Consider the following 25,246-nt stretch of genomic DNA (forward strand, 5'->3'; position numbering starts at 1 on the left):
TAGTCACTACCATAAGATCCTGCTCTCCTATTGGTCAGCTTCTCTCCCATGATCCCATCATTCATCGTACGTAGTGGCGTTCTTCTTCAGCCATTGCTTCTCACCAGCATTATCATATGCATGCAGAATTCATTCGTTCACATATACGATTTAGTTTGTTAATGTAAATTCGTGTTAGTGATTTCGTTGTACTACTTTATCGTGTTGTGTGAGAACTTAATTAGTATACTACATAACTTAATTACGTACAGTATAGTCATGTGTCCCAAGAAAGTTGCTGAAGTTCACGGAAAGAAGAGAATGCTTTCTATGCAGACTATAATGGTGATAATAAAAAAGTATGAAGCTGGCATGCGGTTGAGTGTGATCGCTAAGGAATACGGCCGAAATCCGTCGACGATAGGCACCATCCTTAAGCAGAAGGAAGCCATCAAAGCAGCTACACCTTCCAAGGGCGTGACTATTTTGTCCAACAAGAGGAGCCACGTGCATGATGAAATGGAGAGGCTGCTTCTTCTATGGATTGAGGACAAAGAAATTGCTGGCAATACAATAACCGAGACGGCAATCTGCCAGAAGGCCAGCGCTATTTTTGGCGATTTGACTGCCCAAGCCAAAGACGATGTAGGAGAGGGGACAACGACAGCAACCCTAGACTTCAAGGCTTCTCATGGGTGGTTCGAAAAATTCCGTAAACAGACTGGCATCCATTCGGTGTTGAAGAAATTGAAATTTTGTAAAAAACGTTTAAGTATAAAAAAGTAAAAAAAATGTAAAAATCAAGACAAAAAAAATTAATTTTAAGTTTTTTGTAAAGTTAAGTGTTACGGTTTTGTTAACCCTTAAACGCCGACTGGACGTATTTTACGTCAACATTTTGCTCTCGGGTGCCGACTGGACGTATTTACGTCGACATACAAAAGTTTTTTAAAAATTCGCGGAAAAATACTTTTAGGCCTACCAGCCAAAAACAATCTTGAATCACGCGCCTTGCTGGGGGGATGCTGAGAGTTCACGGATCAAGGTGTGTTTGTTTACAATCGTTACGCATCGCGCGCAGGCGCGCAAGCGCGAATTTCTTCTTGCCACACTAAAAAGTATCTGTGACACATCTCGGAAATTGAAACATTTGTCACTTTGACATAATTTTGTACCATTTTTTAAATTAGCCGTTACATGGAGTATTATATATGAAAATGTGCGCATTTTTATGTAGAATACAACAAAAAATACTCATGATTGTAGCTTTTATCAGTTTTGAGATATTTTCATATAAATAACGATATGTGCCAAAATTTCAACCTTTGGTCAACTTTGACTCTACCGAAATGGTCGAAAAACGTAATTATAAGCTAAAACCCTTATATTTTAGTAATATTCAATCATTTACCTTCATTTTGCAACTAATTGGAAGTCTCTAGCACAATATTTCGATTTATGGTGAATTTATGAAAAAACTTTTTCCTTACGTCCGCGCGTTAACTCTTCCGAAAAAAATCATACATGCGATTGTGGTAATGTTTGCATCATTTTAAAATTAGCCGTTACATAAAGTTTTATATATGGAAATGTGCGCAATTTCATGCACAATACAACTAAAAACAATCCATGGTTGTAGCTTTTATGAATTTTGAAATATTTTCATATAAAAAATGATAAGTGACAAATTTTCAACCTTCGGTCAACTTTGACTCTACCGAAATGGTAAAAAAATGCAATTGTAAGCTAAAACGCTTATATTCTAGTAATATTCAATCATTTACCTTCATTTTGCAACAAATTGGAAGTCTCTAGCACAATATTTCGATTTATGGTGAATTTATGAAAAAAATAACATTTTCTTTACGTCCGCTCGGTAACTCTTCCGAAAAAATCATACGTGCGATTGTGGTAATGTTTGCACCATTTTAAATTAGCCGTTACATAAAGTTTTATATATGAAAATGTGCGCAATTTCATGTAGAATACAACTAAAATAATTGAAGGGTGTAGCTTTTCTCATTTTTGAAATATCTGCATATAAATCACGATAAATAGAAAAAAAACTACGTTCGGTCAACTTTGACTCTACCGAAATGGTCGAAAAACGCAATTGTAAGCTAAAACTCTTACAGTCTAGTAATATTCAGTCATTTATCTTCATCTTGAAACAAATTTGAAGTCTCAAGCACAATATTTAGATTATGGTGAATTAAAAAAAAAAAAACTATTCCTTCCTCCGCGCGCGGATTCTCCGCCACAAATCTCTGAAAATGCGTACGTCCCATTCTCGAAATATTTGCTCCGTTTCATATTAGGCATTTCATAGAGTTTTATATATGAAAATGTGCGCAATTTTATGTAGAATAAAACGAAAAATATTTGAAGGTTGTAGCTTTTCTAATTTCCGAAATAATTGCATATAAAAAAAATATATATATAAAAAATTAGACATTCGGTCAACTTTAACTCGTCAGATATGGTCGAAAACTGCAATTGTAAGCTAATACTCTTACAGTATAGTAATATTCAATCATTTGACTTCATTTTGAAAGAAATTGGAAGTCTCTAGGACAATATTTAGATTATGGTGAATTTTGAAAAAATATTTGTTTTACGTCCGCACGCGTTACGAATTCATGCATTATTTGTGATAACTTTTCTCTGTGTTTGCTTTTATCGTTTTACAATGTGTTATTACCAAAATGATCGCAATTTAGTGTACATTACAACGAACAAAAAATTAACTTGTTACCTTTAACCGTTTTGTGCATAGCGCGATTTAAATACAATTATATATAAAATTTTGTTTTCGCGCTATCATATATCGCATTATTTATATATGATAATGATAATTTTTTTATTTTTGATGGTTGCATACTAAACTTCAGGCAATGACAAAACAAGGAGCCAAAAATGAACTCTTAATCTTGAAAACTAAGCGCGCTGTGAATTTTGAATAAAATATTTTTTCCGCTTCCGTGCTCACTCTGAGACTGCCTCGGCACACGGAAGAAGATTTTTAATATGACATGTCTAAAATTGCATTTTTCCTAACTATACAAACCTGAGGTCCTTTTACAATAGGAAGGTACTAGCGGCAGCTGGATAGGTCGTAAGCTTTTCGAACAAGGGGTTCGGTAGTTAACTGCTTGTCGACAGGCGCGCGCGCGCGACTGGGAGGTAAACAAATCACTTTTGCTTTTGGCCCAAGCAAAAACTGCAGAGTGAGGGGTGGCATGAGGTGGGGCTATGTGTAAAAGGACCTCAGTTTGTATAGTTAGGAAAAATGCAATTTTAGACAAATTGTCATTTGTTCCGACACGGCATACAAACCTTCGGTCCTTTTACAATAGGAAGACTCACTTCTTGGTGGGTGGAATCTGAGTCGTTTGTGAACAGACTGGTGTCGCCCAACCTTGGAAGCCTCCCTGGTCGTAAGAGCGAGGGAGGGATCCAAGCCTCTGTCCGATTGATCGGGGTGTGCACCGCAGGATCAATGGTCAGACCTCTGGACCGAGTACTAAGAGAGGGGCATGCGCATCTCTTCGTACCAGCAATGCAAGAACTTGTTCCTGTACAGGAGCAAATATAAAGTCATGGGTTTGGACTCTTGTAGGCATCCACTTCCCCCCCTTGTAGAAGGAAGTGGTGGATATTCTGCTCTATCCCTAGTGAAAGGGATAGGATGGGGCTCTGTCATATAGCTTCACCGGCATCTCGTCCTTATCCAGCAGGGTAATGACCGTATCCCTCTACCCACAGGTAGAGGGGTAGAAAAAGATAGAAAGAGAAGCCAGTCACTTTCCTCATCACTATCTCTTCATACAGTCACACCAGGACTCGATGCTGTTCAGCCTGCTAGGGTCTGGGTTAGCTACAACACGTGTTGAGCAGCCACCACGGGGTCCTAAGGAAAACGATCCAGGACCTGTGGGCAATATCCAAAAGGTAGAAGGAGTGCCAGTGGTCTGGTTGACCAGACCCCTGCCTTCAGCCTGCGCCACGGAGAAGTTCTTGTGTAACTCGAGGGAGTGTACTTCTAGGTCATCTTGGTGCTGACGAAGAGTCTTCAACACTCCGCCTGGGATGTCGAGTTTCTTCAGAAAGCGCGGTCGTGCTTTCACAGGACAAAGCAGCATCTCCTTCGCATCGAAGGCGGTGAAGTCCATTAGGGAGGGACTGTGAAGGACTCTAACCGATCGTCAGGAACCGAAGGGTTTCGAGTCTTCGCTACGAATTCGGTACGAAATCGAGCGTCACGAATCCCCATCCCCTGGATGCTTGACTTCGCAGGCAAAGTCATGCAATTACCTCAGAGGAAAAGAAGGGAATTGTCGTATGACCTATCCCTCTTCTCGACTTCGGTGATGTCCTGTACCCATACTGGTCTATCCGTCTGCAGCGAAGTTGTTGTTCTCGGTAGTGGATAGGACACCGACACTCAATGTTGGGTGTCGATGGTATGGGTACTGTGACAAGCCGTTAGGACGAAGAAAAGATTGTTATGGAACAACCGAACTAAGTCCACAGCGAAGTTCGTAACAGACTTGGGCGCTCTGACAGCTGCCTACTGATGCGTTCGGTAGGAGGCAAGTTGTCCAAGCACCCTGAGCAAGTCACGTGACCTTCGCCTTAAAAGGGTTATGCCAAGAGACTAAACAAATAATTTGTTCGTCACCGATGCCAGAAGGCAAGGTGATGACTCTCTTAAGGCATGTGCCCAACAGGCGAAAGTCAATTGCCTTCTAGAGACCGAGGTCCTTGATGGCAAGATATTCATAGTATAGTTGATTCTCGGGTAAGGAGAAACAACTATGTGACGTTGAAGACGAAGGTGTACAGAAAATGCAACCTACGTCTTCACAGCTGAACCGAGAGAAGGATCCTCAAGATTCTGAACCTGTGCTACAAAGACTGAGAACGCTAACCGCTATTGATTGCTGTCCGGTGAGGATCGTAGTTGCAATAAAAGCGGAGCGCTTCCAGTAATGAAGACAGGGAACTACTGCCTGAAGAAACTGCTTCTCATGGGCTGAACATTTGGAAGTAGAGCTGTCAGGTCGGAGAGTAGGCGATGTCTTCTGACATATCTGTTAATTCGGGGCGAGCAATGAAATTGCACACCTACGAATACGAGATATTTTGAAGACAAACTCAGATGTCTGCAAAAATCATTCGCATTTATCGCAGTGCGATGCAGCGGTTGACTAGTACAGACTTCTGTTACCGTGCGGTAAACAGAAAGATGAAAGAGTCCAAGAGATAATCTCTGTTGAAAATTCGCATGTCGAAGGCGATGAAATCGAGCGTCACAGCAGTAGATGGTCCTTCATTATTGCGAGAATCCCCGTTAATCAGAGACCTAAGTCCATGATTGTTGGGCAGAGATACGGTTCGGTAGTCAATCCAACCAGGGGAGAGAGAGACGTAACCGACCGTGCATCTCCGAGACCTAGCTGATACTGAGCCGCTATCAGGCAGTTCAATACGCAGTAGCTCTCGGTGACTCGTCATCCTGAGTTGCCAGGTAATCCATTATTCCACGAAGGAATGCGTTCGCTAGAACCATCGAGCATAAAGAATACGCTCGAGCAATTATATTTAACCGAACGGATTTCGGTAAATACAAAAGCTGATTTGGTGTTGTCATGACAATACCAAGTATCTAAAATCGAAACTGATAACTGCTGGGAGGTTTGCAGGCAACCCCGAGTTGCAGTTCAATTAAGATACAATTCGTCTCGGTCACAAACCGTAGAGTTAACTACGGTATGCGCCTACCCCACGGACAATTCAACTGTTAAAGAATCATGTCGCGAGGGTAATATACGTAGTATATTTGTAGGTTTCTGTACCACGACCTCCATCCTAAATTCTTTTCCCCTCGAGGAATGAGAATAAGGATTGGAGATCGACCGCCTCGTTCTCTAGTCAAGAGAGTGAAGGAGAAGTCTTTCCCAAAGGAAAGCTTCATGGTGAACAGAATACCGAAGACGATAGTTTCAAGCCAAACTGGAAGTTCCCGTCCGTTCTTCTCTATTCCAGGTTAAGCGCCTACTGTGAGATACTCTTCTTTCAGCAGCAGTCTTCTTCCAAATGCTAGAAATTACAGGAATTCGAGCATAAGCGAGGTTCCCGATTATCGTGTAACAATTATCGGGATTCTCGCTCACTTTGGACCGTGGTCTCGCTGAGTGTTTGGAGATCGTAAAAAACTCGAACACTCCTGTGCGCTAGAAATTCCGTAGAATTCTAAGCACTCTGCGAAACCCCCCACCGAATTCGTCAGACGATATCGCTGGTGGTCCTCTCGATTCCCGTAGAAATCGAGAAAGGGGCAGATCCCTCCTCAATGACCGGGGCTTACGTCAGGTAGGACCCGAAGGTCCCCCCAGGTAGCGCAGCCCCTAACGTGGGATCTTACAGAGAAATCTCTGTAGGATCCCTCCCCTTTCCCTCGTAGCCGTAAGGAGAGAGGGAATGGGGGTGGGAGGAATTGGATACTGGCTCGCCTTCCCAGCGGATCTAGCAGTTGGAGAAGAAAAGGAGCAGCCATCGCCTTACGGCGATGGCCTCTCAGAGCCTGGGAAAACGTATCGTCAGGAGAAAAAACGTTTTCCGAGGAGGGTTACGAACTCATACTGTAGGTAAGTGTCTGCGCCACTGTGAAACGTCGTCTGGGTGGGGTGGGGCTGATCGACACCTGACAGTAGAGAGCCGAGATACCGCTCCGACTCATTCCAGTCCTCGTCGAGGTCGAAACCTCAGGAGGACCGAAGGGGTATTAAATACGGTGTCGAAGACACGTATAAACGCCTCTGTCGCAGTAGAGGAGGTGAAGTAGCTTGTTCGACCGTCCAGAACTGAGAGAGCCTTCTTGTCGGAGACGAGAGACTACCTGGTTTCAACACAGTTGGCAAGCTCCGATCGCGGCCGACCCACCGTCGATTTGGGTTCCCTCTCGGGCCCCAAAACGACTCGAGCCGAGACGTGGCTCTGCTGGTGGGACGGCGATCCTTCCCCGAGTCTTGTGCTGACGAATCCGCCGTAACCGCAAAGTTCCTGGATCTCGGAAGTCACAGCATCTTGCAGAGTGGGACGTTAAGCCCTTCGAACAAGAGCATTCCGAGAACCTTCCTCCTAAGAAGGGGGAACAGCGACAGCCCTCTCGGTCTTCCCCATCCACTTGCGCATACGTCCTGGTCGGTCCAAGAACCGTGCCTGGCACGTAGGGCGTCGTGGTGGGATCATGAGGGGCGCACCCCTCACGATCACTCCTCAATACCTCGCTCCTCCCGGTGTAACCCGAGGAGGTTGAAGGTACGGGAGAGGCAGACCTGACGCTCCCTCTCGTCGCTCGCTGGCAGAACCAGCAGGCTTGGAGGGCTGCAGGCGATCGTCAACACCGCGGTGACGATCGAGCTGCAGGCCTGGTCGAACCGTCTCGCTGTGGAGAACGGCTGGACTGAGCACAGCGGCCCCGATCTCGAGTGTCAGAAGAGCTGGTGCTGGTTGCCGTTCCCGATCGCTCTCTGTGAGAGCGACGGTCAGGCGACCTGCAGGCTCCACTGTCGCAGTGAGACCGGTGCTTGTCCTCACGGCACGTCACGTCGCTGGTTTCCAGCCGTGGCTGGCACCGCTAACGTGAGGACCTCTTCCCAGCCTCAGCCCGTGGTCGTCCGTTGGACCGTCACGTCCCCGGGTAGCCAGCTGTTCACCGCGAGAGTGAGCGCTGGTCTGGTGAGAGTCGCAATGAGCGGCTGTCCCCACCAGTCTTCCGCCCCGTGCCGTGAACCTGACGCTGAGCGGACTCCAGAGGTCTGGTTCCTGCTGCACGGTCGCTGTAGGCGACCGTACACTCGGTACCTCCCGCGAACGAGAGGCCGAGACGGACCCTGATGCAGTGGCAGAACCACTGACACCAGGCGAGGAAGTACCGGTGTTAGCCGGTACCCCTCTGGTCCCCGTAGTCTTCTTCCTTGCGGAAGAAGAGACGGGCCCCCGCTCCCGAAGGAGCAGGAGGACCAGCGGAAGGAACCCTCCCGTCCCACCGAGGTGAGACGGGTCCCGAGAAGCTCCCGAGGAAGCTTCTAGGAGGGAGGAGGCGACCTTCTTCTTCCTCGGCTGTAAAGCCTTAGAAGTCGAAGGGGAAGAGGCGGCGGCCGACGACGATGAAGAAGATGAAGACGACGACCACGACACCTTCCTCCTCTTCTTCGTCAGCTTCCTCAGGACAGACGTAAGATCTGCTATCCAGGGCGGAGCCGGGGCTGCTGTAGCCGAAGCCACAGGGCCCGGACGCACCTGTACAGACAGACCAAAGTCTGGGGTAGTACCACCCGAACAGGGACGGACATCAGCAGGTATGGGCATCTCAGGAACAGCAGGCACGGCCGCACAATCATCGGTAGGGACAGCCAGCGCAGCAACGGCTAGGAACAGCCAGGCAGGCAACGGCACCCAGGAATCGGCAGGTACGGCAGGCAGCACCGGAAACACACGGAAGTGGAGCAGCAGCCAGCAACATCCTGGTACCGGCGGGCAGGTCCAAGGGGCGAGTTCTCTAGGGCATCGGAAGTGTGGTCGCTGCCAGCGCGGCAACCACGAGCGGCGGCGGCACGCCCCCCCTCTTCGGTACGGCGAACGGCACTTCACCAGCGGCTGTAGGCAAGACTGTTACCACGTGAGGCGAGTACACCAGTGAGGAGGGACGTCGTCACCTGGTTGCGTGGTCCACTCCATGGGTGACCGCAGTAGGCCCAGACATAGAACGCAGCCCCTGGGACACCAGCACGCTCTGCAATTGGAAGGACGCCCATACCTCACCAGGTCCACCCTCGTAGCAGTAGCACCTGCGGAAATAATAGTACAAGTAGCGCCCCTTAATGGGGGGGAAAGGGATCCCCTCGTGCGGAGGGGGTTTGACCCATCCCGAAGACGAGTGGAAAGACCCCTCAATACAATGTACAATCGGGCAACCGAGCCCTCCCCCGCGCGAACGATCGCCGAGGAGAACGTAACCTCCCCCCCCCTAAGGGGAAGACCTCTGTGGGGAACTGAGCGGGGGGGTCTGTTCCCCACCCCCGCACAGTACCCATGTACCACACAAATAAGACCTAGAGCAATCGTGCCATCGGCACGAATACAAGGCATAAGGATCAATTCCCTGACTGAGCGGAACTTGAACCAAATAATATTGATGCAATCAATAATAAGGAACAAAAATGAAATGCATCTTGCAAAACGATTCACTTCACAATGAATAAGGGCTCGGATCGAGCGGCATTTGCGCCCTCGGTACCGAGCGCAAGGGTGAAAGGTTTCATTCCTTACCTTTATGGATCAAGGTTTCTGGAAACCTTGATCCATAATGAATTGATGCAATCAACGAATTAGCGGAACATTGATCCCAGTCAAACAATGCAATCTCAATAAAAAAATGAAAATGAAAAAGAACTGCACTTGCGATTTCACTTCATTCAAAATAAAAAGGGGGAAGGATCAATCTCCGGGCAAGCTCGGAAACTGATCCAAAATGAGTATTGCTACAATAAAAAATATATATGAAAATGAAAAAGAATACTGTACTTGCGATTCCACTTTCATATTGAATAAGTTTCCGTGCCGAGCGCATTCGTTCGGCAAAGGGCGGTCATACAGGTCAAAAAAATATAAAATGAAAAGAGCACTTACGAATTTTTTCATCTACACATTTCCAACCCAATATACGCTCGGAGGCGAGCGCATCCCGCCCTCAGGCAACCGAGCATACACAATACGAGGATCATTCTGGGAAAATGAATTCCCAGCAATTACGCCTTCATTCCCCGGCAGCTCCGGGCTAATCGGTAGGGCGTTTGTGGAACCAAGATCCTTTAATTCACACTTGAATTCAATGAAATGATTGTACTTACAATTCAGTTTCACTAGATACATAGAAAAAGAAAAACACAATCATGCGAAAGCAAACGACGATGAAGCGGGCAGAGAGCGATGATACACGTCCACACGCCAGCAGGCCGAAAGCAAAAGTGATTTGTTTACCTCCCAGTCGCGCGCGCGCTTTGCCGTCGACAAGCAGTTAACTACCGAACCCCTTGTTCGAAAGCTTACGACCTATCCAGCTGCCGCTAGTACCTTCCTATTGTAAAGGACCGAAGGTTTTGTATGCCGTGTCGGAACAAATACCCCTTCGGCGTTTAAGGGTTAAAGTGTTACATAAAGTTTAGTTTATGTTTCCTGACATTTTTAATGTGTTTCATTAAGTGTACGTACTACGTAACAAATTTTCTGCCGTTTGTGGACCTCCTCTGTCGCCACATTTTACTACATACATACGTATGTATGTACAGTATTTCTTGTATACCATGTACACTAATACACTTTATTTACAGGTACATACATATTAGAACTACTAGTACGTATTAGAACTACTAGTACGTATTAAGTTAGGTATTAATGGTCCAAATTGTTGTAGTATTTCATTGTTTATAGGTCAATTTAGCTTTATTATGAAATTTACTGGGGTGTTTTTGGAGGGCTTGGAACGGATTAGCCATTTTACATGTAAAATACGGTTCAAGATACGAAAAACTCATGATACGGAGGCCTCCTCGGAACGGATTAATTTCATATCTCGAGGTACCACTGTACAGTAGTACCTCGAGATACGAAATTAATCTGTTCCCAGGCGGCCTTCGTATCATGAAGTTTTCGTATCTTGGACCACATTTTACATGTAAAATGGTTAATCCGTTCCAAGCCCTCCAAAAACACCCCAGTAAATTATATTTCCAGGCCTAAAACACATGTTCTAGGGTTACGACACCGATCCGACGGAAGAAATATGACTCCAAAAAGACAAAATACTGTACATACTTGAGTAATATTCAACTGCATGTAATGTTCAACCCCATTTTTACTGCATATATTAGGACTTTAGCATATGTCCCTTAGCAATAAGCCTAGCCTATGTTAGCAGTTGCTACTGTAGCCTAGTCTATGATTCTGACATCTAAACCTAAGAAGCTAAAAGCTTAGAATATGCCAATAAAATGTATAAATAATCAGTATGTACTCATTTCAAATAATTATTAATTAATCATTAACTATAATACACAAAAAAAAAAAAAAACCTTCCAATCGATTGTTTACATTCAGCTCTTACCCGTCTTACGAGTATCGAACGAACGCCAAGCAATCATTTTTCCTAGCACACAGTAAGCCATAAATTGTCATTAGTATCTCTCTTCAACTAATGAAACTACCAAACAGATAATAACCATTCATTTTCTATTTTTTATTCTATCTTTACCTAATGGAGATAGCGAGTTACTGACAGCTATAATGAAACATACGTATATGTAACGTAATAATAAAACAGAAGAAGAATTCTAAAAAATACGTATTTGTTGGCAGTCTGATTTATTTTATATTTTATGATATCTAATTCACAATTTTTTTATTAAATGTATTGCATGTACTCATTTCAAATAATTATTAAGTAACCATTAACTATAATAAACAAACAAAAAAAAAGCTTCCAAACTTCTGTTTACATCCAGCACTTACGAGTATCGGAACGATCGCCAAGCAATTACTTTGCACAGTAAGCCATCAATTTTCAGTATCTCTCTTCAACTACTGAAACTACCAAACAGTATATAACCATTCATTCTTTCTATTCTTTATTCTATCTTTACCTAATGTTTTTTATTAAATATATTGCATGAATAAGTTTTTTCAATTTACAGCTCCTTTTACCAATAGAATACTTAAAGCACAAGGGTAGATGCTGACCAATAGGAGAGCAGGACCTTATGGGGTGACTAGCATCAGGAAACCAATGGGAGAGCGGGAGGATGATGGCGCAGTTTACTCATTGGCGGCGCGGGAGTTTTAAAAATTGTTCTCGGTGGTCCGGGCGAATCTCGGGACTTTACAGCAACAACCTTTCGTATCTTGAAAACTTTTCGTATGTAGGGCTGTAAAATTTTTCGTATTTGCTTTCGTATCTCGAGTTTTTCATAAGTTGAGCCTTTCGTATGTCGAGGTACCACTGTATTTGGTTGTAAAATTGTGACAACTGTAGGTGTGGAAGGGTTGTCTCTGGGGCTCTATCACTTCTTCAATGCTGGTGCTGACTAAGGCATTGTCAATGTGCCAGTGGCTCTTCTATGTTGATACGTATTGTACTCTGTTAGATGGTTCCCATATAGAGATTAGCATAGAGAACACCAAGGAAAGACACCATCACTACCACATATATTTGGTTGTACACATGGCCCTTGTGAGTGGTGAGAGGCCTTTTCAGTGCACACTTCCGGGATAGCACAAAGGATTTGTTAAGGGATACTTATAGTGAATACGGTCCAAAATTAATTGTTTTGCCAAGAAAATACTGAACTGCACTGAACTCAAAAGTATATGATAAAATAAATTTTATTTTAGAGAAGAAGCCCAGGGTTAATCATTACACAAACCTAATATAACACAATCATACACATCTTGTAAAGGAATGATGAGGTGATTAGCTATTGTCTACAGGTAACCTTTCTTCAGCTTTAAAAACGATCAAGGCTTCCCCAGGTTATAATGGTGCTGGATTACTAAAGGTCTATCTGTACAGTAATACAGTACAAGTATAAAAAGAAACAACAAAGGTGAAAAACATACACAAAGATTGCTAAACTTTCTTCTAACATTAAACATTAGTTGTTTAAACCATGTTTTACACAGCTTTTATGTTTTACTTATTGAATTTTATAGAAATCAAAGAATTTAAATAAAAACAAATAGAAGGATAACCTTGGGATATTTCTTCAATAATTTTACTATTATGTGATTTCTATTTTTGGCTGATCTTTTTATTGATGGTATTCCTAACATTTTGAACAGAATTTTATCAACATGTTGCAATATCACCAAAGTACATAGTGAGATATACAGCATTAATGATTAAAGCAGATATTTCCTATCAAAGTTAAATTACCAAATATGACTTCATGATTACTTTTGTCAAGAGCGTATTGATCCGAATGCATAAAAACTATCTATCTAGAACTTATGAAATAAATGCAAGCCTTCAGTTACAGTCATGCTCAACCAACTCTGATACGGTAGTGATTTTGAATCCATACCATTTTGTGAAGTTGGTAGTCCTTTTAGTAAAATAAATGTTACAGCATATATTATGACAAAAACTATATACTGCAGTGGAACCTCGGTTTTTGTACATAATCCGTTCCTGAACCTCCAACGATATCCGAAACGTACGAAAACCGAAGCAATACTTCCCAAAAATATTAACAAAAAATGTTATTGTTATTATACAATTAAGTTGTTCATACTTACCTGGCAGATATATATATAGCTGTATTTTCTGACGTCCGACAGAAATTTCAAAACTCGCGGCACACGCAGTGGGTCGGCGGCCAGGTGGTAGTACCCATTCCCGCCGCTGGGAGGTGGATACCAGGAACCATTCCCATTTCTATTCATATTTTATTAATGTCTCTGTCTTCCTGGGGAGGGGAGGAGGGCGGGCACTTTAATTATATATATCTGCCAGGAAAGTAAGATGAACACTTAATTGTATAATAACAATAATATTTTGTTCATGCCACTTACCTGACAGATATATATATAGCTGAATCCCACCTTCGGATGGTGGTAGAGACAGAATAGGAGTTTTTTTAGGAAACTTAAATTAAGTAGATGATATACATCTTGGTTCCTTACCTGTTTGCAAAGTAGACTATGTGATTACTGTCACGTAAGGCTGCTTTTGCTTAATCACAGAGTTGCCAGCCAGGTGGAGACCTGTAGTGCTGGTGCGCTCTGGATGATCTGTCAACGGGTGCGAGACCTCAGCGTGACAAGATCATCGAGGCCATACAAATGAGGGCAACGAAGCAACTGACCACCACCTGACCAACTATTCACAAAAACCCCTTCCCTAAAAAAACTAACTAAAGGATGGGAGATCTTCACATAAGACTCACCACAACCTAAAAACACAACAACCTAACTTAAACCTAACTAAGGGATAGGGAAAGAGCTACTTCCGGACCCCAATACTGTGTCCGCAGAAACGTATGGCCCCCAGTGCATTACAATCGTCATAGATCGTTCTCACATCCCTTAGGTAATGTGAGGCGAAGACGGAGTTACTCCTCCAAAAGGTGCAATCAAGGATGTCCTTGATTGACATGTTCTTTTGGAAGGCAAGAGAGGTAGCGACGGCTCGTACTTCGTGCACTTTTACTCGGAAGAGGCTCAAATCAGTCTTCTGGAAAGATGAATGAGCCTCCCGAATGGTGTCCCTTAGAAAGAAAGCAACAGCATTCTTCGATAAAGGTAACTCTGGTCTCTTCACAGAGCACCAGAGGTTTACCTGAGGGACCTCTTACCTCTTTCGTTTCTATGCACGTAGAACTTGAGAGCCCTGAACCGGGCACAGGACTCTCTCTGGTTCTTGGACCCACCAGACTTGACATACCCTTGATCTCGAAAGTCTCGGCCAAGGGTTCGAAGGATTTTCATTCTTCGCCAAGAAAGATGGGTTCAACGAGCAGACAGCATTGTCCCCTTTGAATACCCATTAACTTGCTAAACGCTTGAACTTTCACTAACTCTCTTAGCCGTCGCCAGAGAAGTTAGGAAAAGAGCCTTCCTTGTCAGATTTCGAAGAGACGCTGTCTGAAGCGGTTCGAAAGTGCTCGACATAAGGAATTTAAGGACTACATCCAGATTCCATGATGGAGGTCTCATTTGAGGAACCTTCGAGGTCTCGAAAGACTTTAAAAAGGTCATGAATATCCTTGTTGTCAGACAGGTCTAGGCCTCTGTGCCTAAAAACCGCTGACAACATGCTTTTATATCCCTTGATGGTAGGGAACCCCGCTAATTTCTTTCTGCACCTTCCTGAGAAAGAGCAGAAAATCAGCTATCTGGTTCACAGAGGTCGAGGAAGAGGAAACTCCCTCCTTTTTACACCATGCCCTGAAGGAAGCCCACTTCGATTGGTAACAGCTCTTGTGGAAGCACGTCTCGCATGTGCGATTGCTCTTGCAGCTGCTTTTGAAAAACCTCTCGCTCTGGCCAAACTTTCTTTCGATAGTCTGAACGCAGTCAGACCCAGAGCGGAGAGGTTTTTGGTGAAACCTTTCGAGTGAGGCTGTTTGAGTAGATCTTTCCTCCAGGGCAATGTCCTTGGAAAGTCTACAAGGAAAGACTGACCTCTGTGAACCATTCTCTCGCTGGCCACATCGGAGCGATCAGGGTTAACCTTGTCCTTCCGAGGCCGCAAACTTCCTCATGACTTCCCCCAGAATCTTGAATGGTGGGAAGGCGTATAAGTCTAGGCCCGTCCAATTCCAAAGCAAAGCGTCTATCGCGATTGCTTCTGGATCCAGGACGCCGGGGAGCAGTAAAGAGGAAGTCTCTTGTTCCTTGATGTTTCGGAATAAGTCGACCAGTGGACGGTCCCCGCACAGCGCCCAACAGGTCTCGAACAAAACGTATCCCTCGTGCAAGGTCCATTCCGTCGGAAGGACTTGGTCCCAGACGACTGAGAAGGTCTGCCCTGACGTTTTGCACTCCTGCAATGAATCTCGTCAGGATAGTCACCTTTTTTTCTTTTTGCCCACAGCAGAATCTCTCTCGCTAGGGAGTACAACGTTCTGGAGTGTGTTCCTCCCTGGTTTTTTAAATAATCGAGTGCTGTGGTATTGTCCGAGTTTATCTGAACAATCTTGTTCTCCAAACTCTTTTCGAAGAACTGCAGGGACAGAAATACTGCTGCCAGTTCTTTGACATTTATATGCAGGCTACCTGTTCCCCATCTCCAGGAGCCTGACACACTTTCCTTCCCCCCCTAGTGTTGCTCCCCACCCATCCTGTGATGGAAGCGTCCTGAAAACACACTAGGTCGGGGCTCAAAAGACTTAGGGACACGCCCTCTTGAAGCTTCTGAGGGTCCAACCAACCATCTTAGGTGGTTCTGATTGGAATCGATATTCTCAATATTGCATTGAGATCGTCTTTGGCCTTCCACTCGTCTGCCAAGAAAAAACAAAAATTGGAGAGGCCTGATTTCCTGATGTCAGTCTTCCCAAGGAAACAAACCTTTCTAGCGAGGAAATGGTCCCCAGCAGACTCATCCATTCCCTCGCCGAGCAAGTCTCTTTCCTTAGAAAGGCTGAGATCTCTAAGCCTAGCCGCTGACGTTCCTGGGACGGAAACGCTCGAAAGCCACTGAATCCATCTGAATCCCCAGATACACGATGGACTGTGTTGGGGTCAGATGCGACTTTTCGAGGTTGACCAGAAGTCCCAGGGACTTCGCTAAGGCTAAAGTGAACTGCAAGTCCTTCAGACACTTCTCTCTCGACGACGCTCTGATCAGCCAGTCGTCGAGGTATAGGGAAACTCTTATTCCCGAAGAGTGTAGCCACCTCGCTACGTTCTTCATCACCACTGTGAACACCATCGGAGCCGTGGTCAGTCCGAAGCACATAGCTCTGAACTGCCATACTTTGTTGTCTAAGACAAACCTTAGATACTTTCTTGAAAGAGGGTGGATCCGGGATGTGAAAGTACGGTCCTGCAAGTCCTAAGGATACCATCCCAGTCGCCCGGTCTCAACGCTCCCAGAACAGAATGAGGCGTCTCCATCGTGAATTTGATCTTTTCCACGAAAAGATTGAGCCTGCTTACATCTAGAACTGGCGCCAACCTGACGACTGCTTTGGTACTAGGAAGATTCTGTTGTAAAAACCTGGAGACCCAGGTCCGCGACTTGTTCCACCGCTCTTTTGTCGATCATCTGCTGAAGGAGATCGAACAAGACTTTCTTCTTTTCCCCTTGGTAGGATGGAGAAAGGTCTCTGGAGTCGTAGAAAGAGGAGGAAGATCAAAAAAGGGGATCTTGTACCCCTGCTCCACGATCTTGAGGGACCAAGAGTCCGTGTCCTCTCTCTCTCCACGCTCCCGCAAAACTACTTCAGTCTGGCTCCGACTGGTGTCTGAAGGACATGCTTTCACTTGGAAGGCTTTGGCCTTAAAGGAAGCTCTTCCTCGTGAAAACCCTCTCCCTCGAGGAGCTGCTCTCGAGGGGGGAGCCCCACGAAAGGGCTTTACTTTCTTCGGCGGACGAACTGCAGCCGAAGAGGTTGAAGGTACGGCTGACCGTCTTGTAGACTGGGCCAAAAGGTCCTGAGTTGCCTTCTCTTGTAAGCTGTGTTCGTCAGGTCCTTTACCAAAGTCTGGGGGGAAGAGATGGTTCGAAAGAGGCGAAAACAACAAATCCAGCTTTCTGAGCTGGCGTCACGAACGAGCTGTGAAGTTGCCACAAGCAAACTCCTCTTTTTTAATAAAGCTGTTCCAAAGTGAGATACGAGCTCCTCCGAACCATCCCTGACGGCTTTGTCCATACATGCTAACGACGCTGGACAGCTCCCCCAGACTAAGAGATTCTGGGCTTCTCGCTTGCATATCCAGAACTCCCAAACACCAGTCAAGGAAGTTGAAGACTTCCAGCGTCCTGAGCAGACCCTTCAAATGATGGTCAGTCTCCGACGCGGTCCAAGTTACCTTAGCAGAGGGTGAAAGCGACCTCCTCTGTAAATCCACAAGGCTGGAGAAATCTCCCTGAGCCGAAGATGGGATACGAACTCCCACTTCATCTTTGGTTCTATACCAAATGCCCCCTTTTCCGCCCACTAAGTCTAGTTGGAGGCAAGGCGAAGGTCGTCTTGCCTTGGTCTCTCCTTCTTATCATCCAATCCTGGAGCTTTTTAAAAGCACGTTTCGTTGATAGAGAAGTTTTCATCTCTACAAACTCCGGGGTTTTTCCAGTTTTAGATGAAGAAAACTGCGAAGGAGGAGACTTGGGAGCTGCGGGCTGAAATTTGTCTTCAAAAGAAGAACGCAAGAGTCGTACGAGGACTTTATAGTCCGAGATAGAAGGGGCTGTAGCAGGTTCCTCTTCAACCGATTCAAGCCGAACTACTTAGTTCTCCTTCTTCTCTAAACGGAAGAGGAGACCGTCCTGTCAGGAGAAGGCGTCCTAATGGTGGGTCTTGGCTTGATCAAAGGACCACCCCTATCCTTGCTAGATGCAGCCTATATTTTCGGCTGTCTTCTTTATGACGCTTACTGCTCGTTGAATTTGGTAGAGCGTCCTGAGGAGGACGAGCGTCCTCAGCAGTCTCACCTGCCCGAGAAGCGTCCTTACATTTCTTCGCTGGCATACGTGCCTGTGCGCGGTAAAATAGCGTCTGGGGGTAAGACTTCTTGATCAGAATCCCCAAAAACGTCTTGAAAGGAGGCCTGCTGAACGTCCTGGCGAGCTTCCTGCCAAGCGTTCCTGTCTAGCTGTCCTGGTGAGCGTCCTGCCGAGCGTCCTGTCTAGCGTCCTGGCGAGCGTTCCTGACGAACGTCCTGCCTAGCGTCCTGCCAAGGCGTCCTGACGAACGTCCTGCCTAGCGTCCTGCCAAGCGTCCTGTACGAGCGTCTTGACAAGCGTCCGACCTGAACGAGCGTCTTGCCGAACGTCCTGCCGAACGTCCTCGTACAGAGCGTCCTCCTCAAAAGCGTCCCTGACGTAACGTCCTTCTAGAGGCCCGAACGAGATCGGCGAATCGCCGAAGGAGAAGCGATTGGCGAACGAGACGAAGTAGGTGAAGGAGAAGGAGACTGCTTAGTCCTCTTGACAGGCAGTCTAAGGTCCTTCCTCCGCTTAGGCTCGACTGCTGCTGGGCGAGTCCTCTGATGCCATAAGCGACGATAGCTGGTCTGAAGGGACAAAGAATGTTCTTCGTCGGGGAGAATGAGCAGAGGAAGCAGGACTGATCCTGTGAGAAGACGAGGGGCGAGGGGACGCCTCCTTCCTTCTCACAGGTACAGCTACCTGTTTCTCAGGTATACGCGCCTGTGCACGCAACCTAGCGTCCTCATCGGAGGAGATCCTACCTCTCTTCTGAGGCGGAAAGACATCATAAGCGTCTTCCGACGAAAGCGGCGAAAGAGGACGTGAAGCGTCCTCCGCAAGAAACGTCCTTTTCAACGGACGAGAGTCTCTCCGAGCGCTCCACCCCTTGCGCGGGGAGGACGCTTCGGAGGACGAGAAGCACTCTTTCAGGACGCGCGCTCGTGCACGGTCCTTGGCAGCCTGGGTCTTTGCTACAGGGTCTGCCGAAGGGACGCCAGATCGGTGGGAAGCCCCCGTAACCCTCTTGCGGCTTTCGACATACCTCCTCCCTGGGTCTTGGGAGTCTGATAGAGGTCTAGGCCTAGAGGCATTATGGGGCCGATCTGACGCCCCCTCCACAAAACACTGGGGGCACGATCACACACTTGCACCGAGCCAGTTTCTAAGGCTTTCACTTTGGTCTCCAGAGTGCGAAGAGACTCCAAAATCATAGAGAGAGCATTCGCTTCTCCCGACACAGAATCAGAGCCCGAAGGCAACACAGGTTTAGGGGTTGTAAACACTACAGGTGTTAGTGCAGGAGAGATGTTAGTCTTACCTTTGGAAGAACCACTCCTTGAGGAAGACCTCCTGATCCTATCGCGCTCCAATTTAAGGCGATAGGACTCATATACTCTCCATTCATCATCAGTCAATTTCTCACATTCATTGCACGATGATCAATCAAACAATTAAGCCCCCTACAACTCATACATACTGTGTGGGGGTCTACCGATGCTTTCGGTAGCCTCACCTTACAATCAGCCCTCACACACACTCTGAAACTCAACAACACTTGATCCAGACATATCTTATAGAGAAAAGTCAATCCAAAATCAAAAAACGGTCCACTATCGCGCATGCCAATTCAACAATCCAATTCAATACCAAAAAATCAATCAGATACTTAAAAGCGAGTCAATTTGTTTCCAAAAAATCCTGAGCAGAGGTCTGTAAACGATGTTTTACCGACCGGCGACAGAAAAAAATATGAATAGAAAATGGGAATGGTTCCTGGTATCCGCCTCCCAGCGGCGGGAATGGGTACTACCACCTGGCCGCCCACTGCGTGTGCCGCGAGTTTGAAATTTCTGTCGGACGTCAGAAAAATACAGCTATATATATATCTGTCAGGTAAGTGGCATGAACAAATTACATTTTACATGGAAACTAAACACAGTTTTACATACAAAAAAACGATGAGAAATAAATACAAATGAATAATGAAACTAATAACAAGCATTTAGGATAATTCTACCTTTATGGAAAATTCTTCCTTACATATGGAAGAGGGAGAGGGAGGAGGAGAGGTTACTGTTTGGAAGGGGAATCCCCCTCCAGAGGGATTCAGGTATCCAGAACCTAACCGGGGTACTTCTCTACATTTTATAGTGGCACGTCGAGGTTACTTCCCCATTTCGTTTTTACTGGCACTAAGACCAGCTTGAGAGTCACTGGACCCCTGTCAAATAACAAAACTGTCCAGACAAACTTGTTTTTAACGTCTCTTCAATAGCTGCATAAAATGATACAAAGCACTGTCATTAAACATGTTAGAGACACGGATTGCAATGTCTTTGTTAAGATGGTTATGTCTCAAAAGTTTTTATTTTTGGATATCACTCCACTTCATAAACTATTTCCTTTGAATCACTGAACTAGGCACAGTATCCCCTCTCTCTTCCTCCTCCTCCTTGGATTCCTCATCTGCCATCTGTTGCGGTTCCTGCTGAAGGTCTTGCAGCTCCTCAGTGGTTAGCTCTTCCCTTGGGCATCCAATACCTTTCCACATCCTCACCACTCACATCCAAGCCCATGGACTTCCCCAGAGACTCAATAGATTCCACAACAGGTGTAGGGTTGTTGAGGTCAGCCCCAAACCCTTCAAAATCCTTCTCAAGATAACACTGTCCACAATATTCTCCAAGCAGAGTTCATTGTCCTGGAGGTCACTCCCTGCCAAGCCTTATCTATATGGCTTTTGCAGTTGGAAATATTGAAGTGATCCTTCCAGAACTCTCTTAGGGTCACTTCAGTGTCTGAGGTCACTTCAAAGCATCTTTGAAACAGTGCCTTGGTGTAAAGTTTCTTGAAGTTTAAAATGATCTGTTGGTCCATGGGCTGAATGAGAGGAGTGGTATTAGGGGGCAAGAACTTCACAATGGTGATTTTAAATTCGTCCAACAGTTGGTTTTCCAAGCCAAGAGGATGTGCAGGAGGCACTTGAGGGGCAACTGATTCTCTTGCAGGTATTTTTTCACACTCGGGCCATACACTTCATTGACCCACTCAATTTGCCTCATGACCAATGTCTTTTTTTTGGCTTTCCACATCACAAGCAATTTATTCTTAATCACTGGTTTTTTTAGCACCCAGGGAATTTCAGTGATACACAAGTAGGGGCTTCACTTCGAAATCCCCACTGGTGTTCCCATAGGCCAAGAGTGTTAGTCTATCCTACATAAGCTTGTGCCCTGGCAATGAACTTTCCTCCTGTGTGTGTAGGTCCGTTTTGACATTTTTTTCCAAAGCAGGCCTGTCTCATCACAATTAAAGGCCTGTTGAGGGAGGAATCTTTCAGCCTCAGATACTCTACGAATTCACCAATGAATTCTTCGGCGGCATGATTATCCATGCTCGCAGCCTCCCCATACTGTACAACACTATGTATGCCTCTGCTGGCCTTGAAATCACTAAGAGCAGCACTTGTTGGCATTTTCTTACTTAAATCAGCATGCAACATCCTAGCTTTCTCACAAATGATCGCTTCTAACACTATCCCCCACTGTTTTTCATTGATCCACACCAACAGCTTCTCAACATCTTCCACTAGTTGCGATCTCTGTTTCGATAATGACATGACCCATTTTGCAACATCGGCTGCCTTGATTTCATGTTTCTTTGCTAGGATAGAGCTGATTGTCGACACTGACTTGCTGTACATCCTAGTGAGATCAGCAACATGTGCAATACCGAAGGGCTGCCACTTGCAACTTTCTTTGGCCCCATGTTGGCTTCTTTGTAATGAGTTTTAACATCAAAATTAGCACAAAACACAACAAACACGTGCAGTGATGTGGACTATGAGCATGGTGATGCTTAGCCAGTGAGAAACAAAGCCAGAATGGGTCACGAGAGAAGACTGGATGCTTTGTTTGGGTGCTTGATACAGGGCCCGGTCACATGCTTAGCCCCAGATGGAGCATTTCCGAGGGTACAAAAACCGAGGAAAAGTATGATAACCCAGACAAAATTTCATAAAAAGTCTACGAAAACTGAAACGTACAAAAAGAGAGGCATACGAAAACCGAGGTTTGACTGTACTGTACTAATAAGGGATTCATAGTCCTTTAAAAATACTATCTAGTTTATGAACTTATCTATGGTTTAAAAAAATACTTACAACAGCTGTTGGGGGAACGTAAAACAGTATCTGCTCTCAGCCATAACTTCTAAAACAGCAATGTCTCCACCAAGTCCAGAATGAAATCTGAATGTTGCCATAGTTGGGTTATCATACAGCAGACTTAGATGGCCTTGAGTAGGATGACGAGTCTTGGTGTTAAGACGGGGTGGCAGTGACTGAGTTCGTCGGTGACACGCAGTTGGTGGTGCTGCCTAAATTGATAGCATATAGGAAAAAATAAAATTACAAAAGCTGTCATGAAAATAATAGGAAATTTCCAGGTTGATTCATAAATAGTTATTATAAAAACTTAGCAAAATTGAAAACTAACTATTCTCTTTAATTTTATATAAACACTACTAAATACATAAGTGCACACATATGGAATTTTAAATCTTTTAAGACAAACTTTGTTTCATACACAACAAACCATTGGCCTTACTTTATTTTGTTGATACATATATACATATAAGAGAACACTTAAAAACTTGCACTCAGTAATACTCTAGAAAATTCCAAAAATTAATAAAGCAACTTGCACAGTGATAACCAAAACCCAAGGAAATGTAAAGTTAAGTATATCTTAGTTTTACCAGACCACTGAGCTGATTAACAGCTCTCCTAGGGCTGGCCCGAAGGATTAGCTATTTTTACGTGGCTAGGAACCGATTGGTCACCTAGCAACAGGACCTACAGCTTACTGTGGGATCCGAACCATATTATACCGAGAAATGAATTCCTATCACCAGCCGAGAATCGAATTTCAGACCACTGGATTGGCAGCCGAGTGCAAAAACCACTCGTCCACTAAGGAACTCCAAGGAAATGTGAGAAAATAACATCAACACAAGCAAAACATAATGGACACATAATAAAATATATATATATGTACATATATGACCGGAAAACCCTCCAACTTAAGAAGAATAAACAAACCTGAATAATAACATCATCATCACACACATTTTCATCAGCTTCACCTTTTCAGGCGTTAAGACATGAAATGACTTCTCTCCATTCTACTTTGTCCTGTCTTTCTGCTTGAACACCAATAATGCTCTTTCTCAACGATTTCCTGCTTTGCCTTTGTCCTGTTACTTCCATATTAATTGACTGAACAAATGTTCCATATCCTTTTCTATCACATGTTAAAAACCATTCCAATCTTTGAGATTTCAGCTTTGGCCAGCCGCTTGATATAATATGTTTACAAATTTCTCACTCATAATACAATCGTCCCACCTTATTCCAACCAAAAAAATCTTACACATTCCAGGGTTACATCTCAAAATCTTCACTTTCCCTCCATATATAACTTACCCAACTATCACAACATCTATCAATAATATACAGCCTAAGTAAAAAAAAATCATTGTAGCATCCACCTAGGTTTTGCTGCATTCTTCATTTTCTTTTTGCATTATTTCTAGCCTGCCTTTTTGTTCATATTCTCCATTTGTCTATCAATTTAACATCATCTATCCAACTGCCCAATTGTTATGCATGTGTTCCTAAACACCAAGAATTCTCTGAGATGTTCAGTCTTGAACTCTTTATTTGGCAATTCCCAAAACTCATTACCATAACTGAAGTCTACACATAAAGTACTTGCTGAACCCCTTATTTTCTTGGAAATGCCATACCGTTGTGAAGGTGATGGACATCTTAGACAGATACATACAATTTCATTACGGGAGGTCCATGAATAAAAACTATGCAACATGATTACAACTTGAGTAGAACCAAGATGGAACGTTGCCAGTTCTGTGACCTAAGCGCCTTTGCTATGTCCAGGCCTAATGATGCTACTATGCCTATTCAAGAGACCCTCCTTCCAAAGTCTCACTCCTTCAATGAGATTGGAAGATGGTCTGCAATAACTATTTTCAAACCATTGCTGAGCTTTGTGCACATTTTAGAGCTACAACAGAATGATCAAGAGAACATTAATGAATTAACCAAGTCATTGCATGTTAGTTAATTGACTGATTAACTTCTTGTTCATGTAAATAATGATGAATACACCTTTCATGCCAGAAGTCAAGTCAATGTAACACCACAAGCCTGCTGTGTTAAATACCCATGCCCACGGCACTATAACTGGTTCACCTAAGGTAGATTCTTGGATGAGCCCTATTCTCACAAGACGTTAGTTTGGCAGCTGCTGATTGGCTGGGAGCTGCCTACTTCCCGGTACCAGCCAATCAGCAGCCGCCAAACAAACGTCTCGTGAGAATAGGGTTCATCCAAGAATCTACCTTAAGTGAACCACTATAGACCTACCTGCTCTCCTGGCCCATCTCCCTTATTTATTTATATATAATAAAGTCATACTTTCTCCTGTTAAAGATAAATTTATCACAAACTCACCCATGGTTTTTAGAAAAAACCAAAAATGTTTTCTTCTAGTATTCAAACTTTACAGCATCTTTCACTTATGAATAGTTTCTCGGCACTGCTGGTGGGTCTGTCTTTGGTATTTCATTTGCTGCATGAAATCATTATTTTGTTTAGACAGAGAGAGCCTCTTGGCATTTTTTGTTATTAAAAGGAAAACAGTCAAATCCTTATAAACTTAGCTGAATTGGAAAATATTAAAATTATTATCCCAAAAAGACCACTAATTTGTTTCCTTCCTTACTCATGCACCTACCCTTTTACCTAGTGGCATTTACTAGCACTCATAAGCTACATACTTCTCCATTCGCAGATCTGACCTAATGACCTACGAGATACATAAAATTCATGTTGGCTTAATAAGCACTACAAACTATGCTGTAATCTGTGGTGAAATAGCATGATCCTGAAAAACTTTCAATGGTACTGGAGCTTCTTTAACATTCACTTCACCTTTAATCATTTAAACTAACTAATATATGAGTGAG

The 25,246-nt window shown here is 44.5% G+C and overlaps 1 protein-coding gene across 7 annotated transcripts in view; it reads right to left on the bottom strand.

The window, feature by feature from the left end:
• The window catches only part of LOC135201440 (inositol polyphosphate-4-phosphatase type I A-like), a 408,228-nt gene that overhangs the window by 42,404 nt on the left and 340,578 nt on the right, over nucleotides 1-25,246 (bottom strand). For all 7 annotated transcript variants that reach the window (XM_064230376.1, XM_064230380.1, XM_064230377.1 and 4 more), the window contains one exon: nucleotides 22,359-22,573. In XM_064230376.1, the coding sequence (XP_064086446.1) occupies nucleotides 22,359-22,573 (215 nt within the window). The remainder of the gene's footprint in view (nucleotides 1-22,358; nucleotides 22,574-25,246) is intronic.

Source organism: Macrobrachium nipponense, chromosome 28 (genome assembly GCF_015104395.2).
Source record: "Macrobrachium nipponense isolate FS-2020 chromosome 28, ASM1510439v2, whole genome shotgun sequence".
Taxonomy (NCBI): Eukaryota; Metazoa; Arthropoda; class Malacostraca; order Decapoda; family Palaemonidae; genus Macrobrachium; species Macrobrachium nipponense.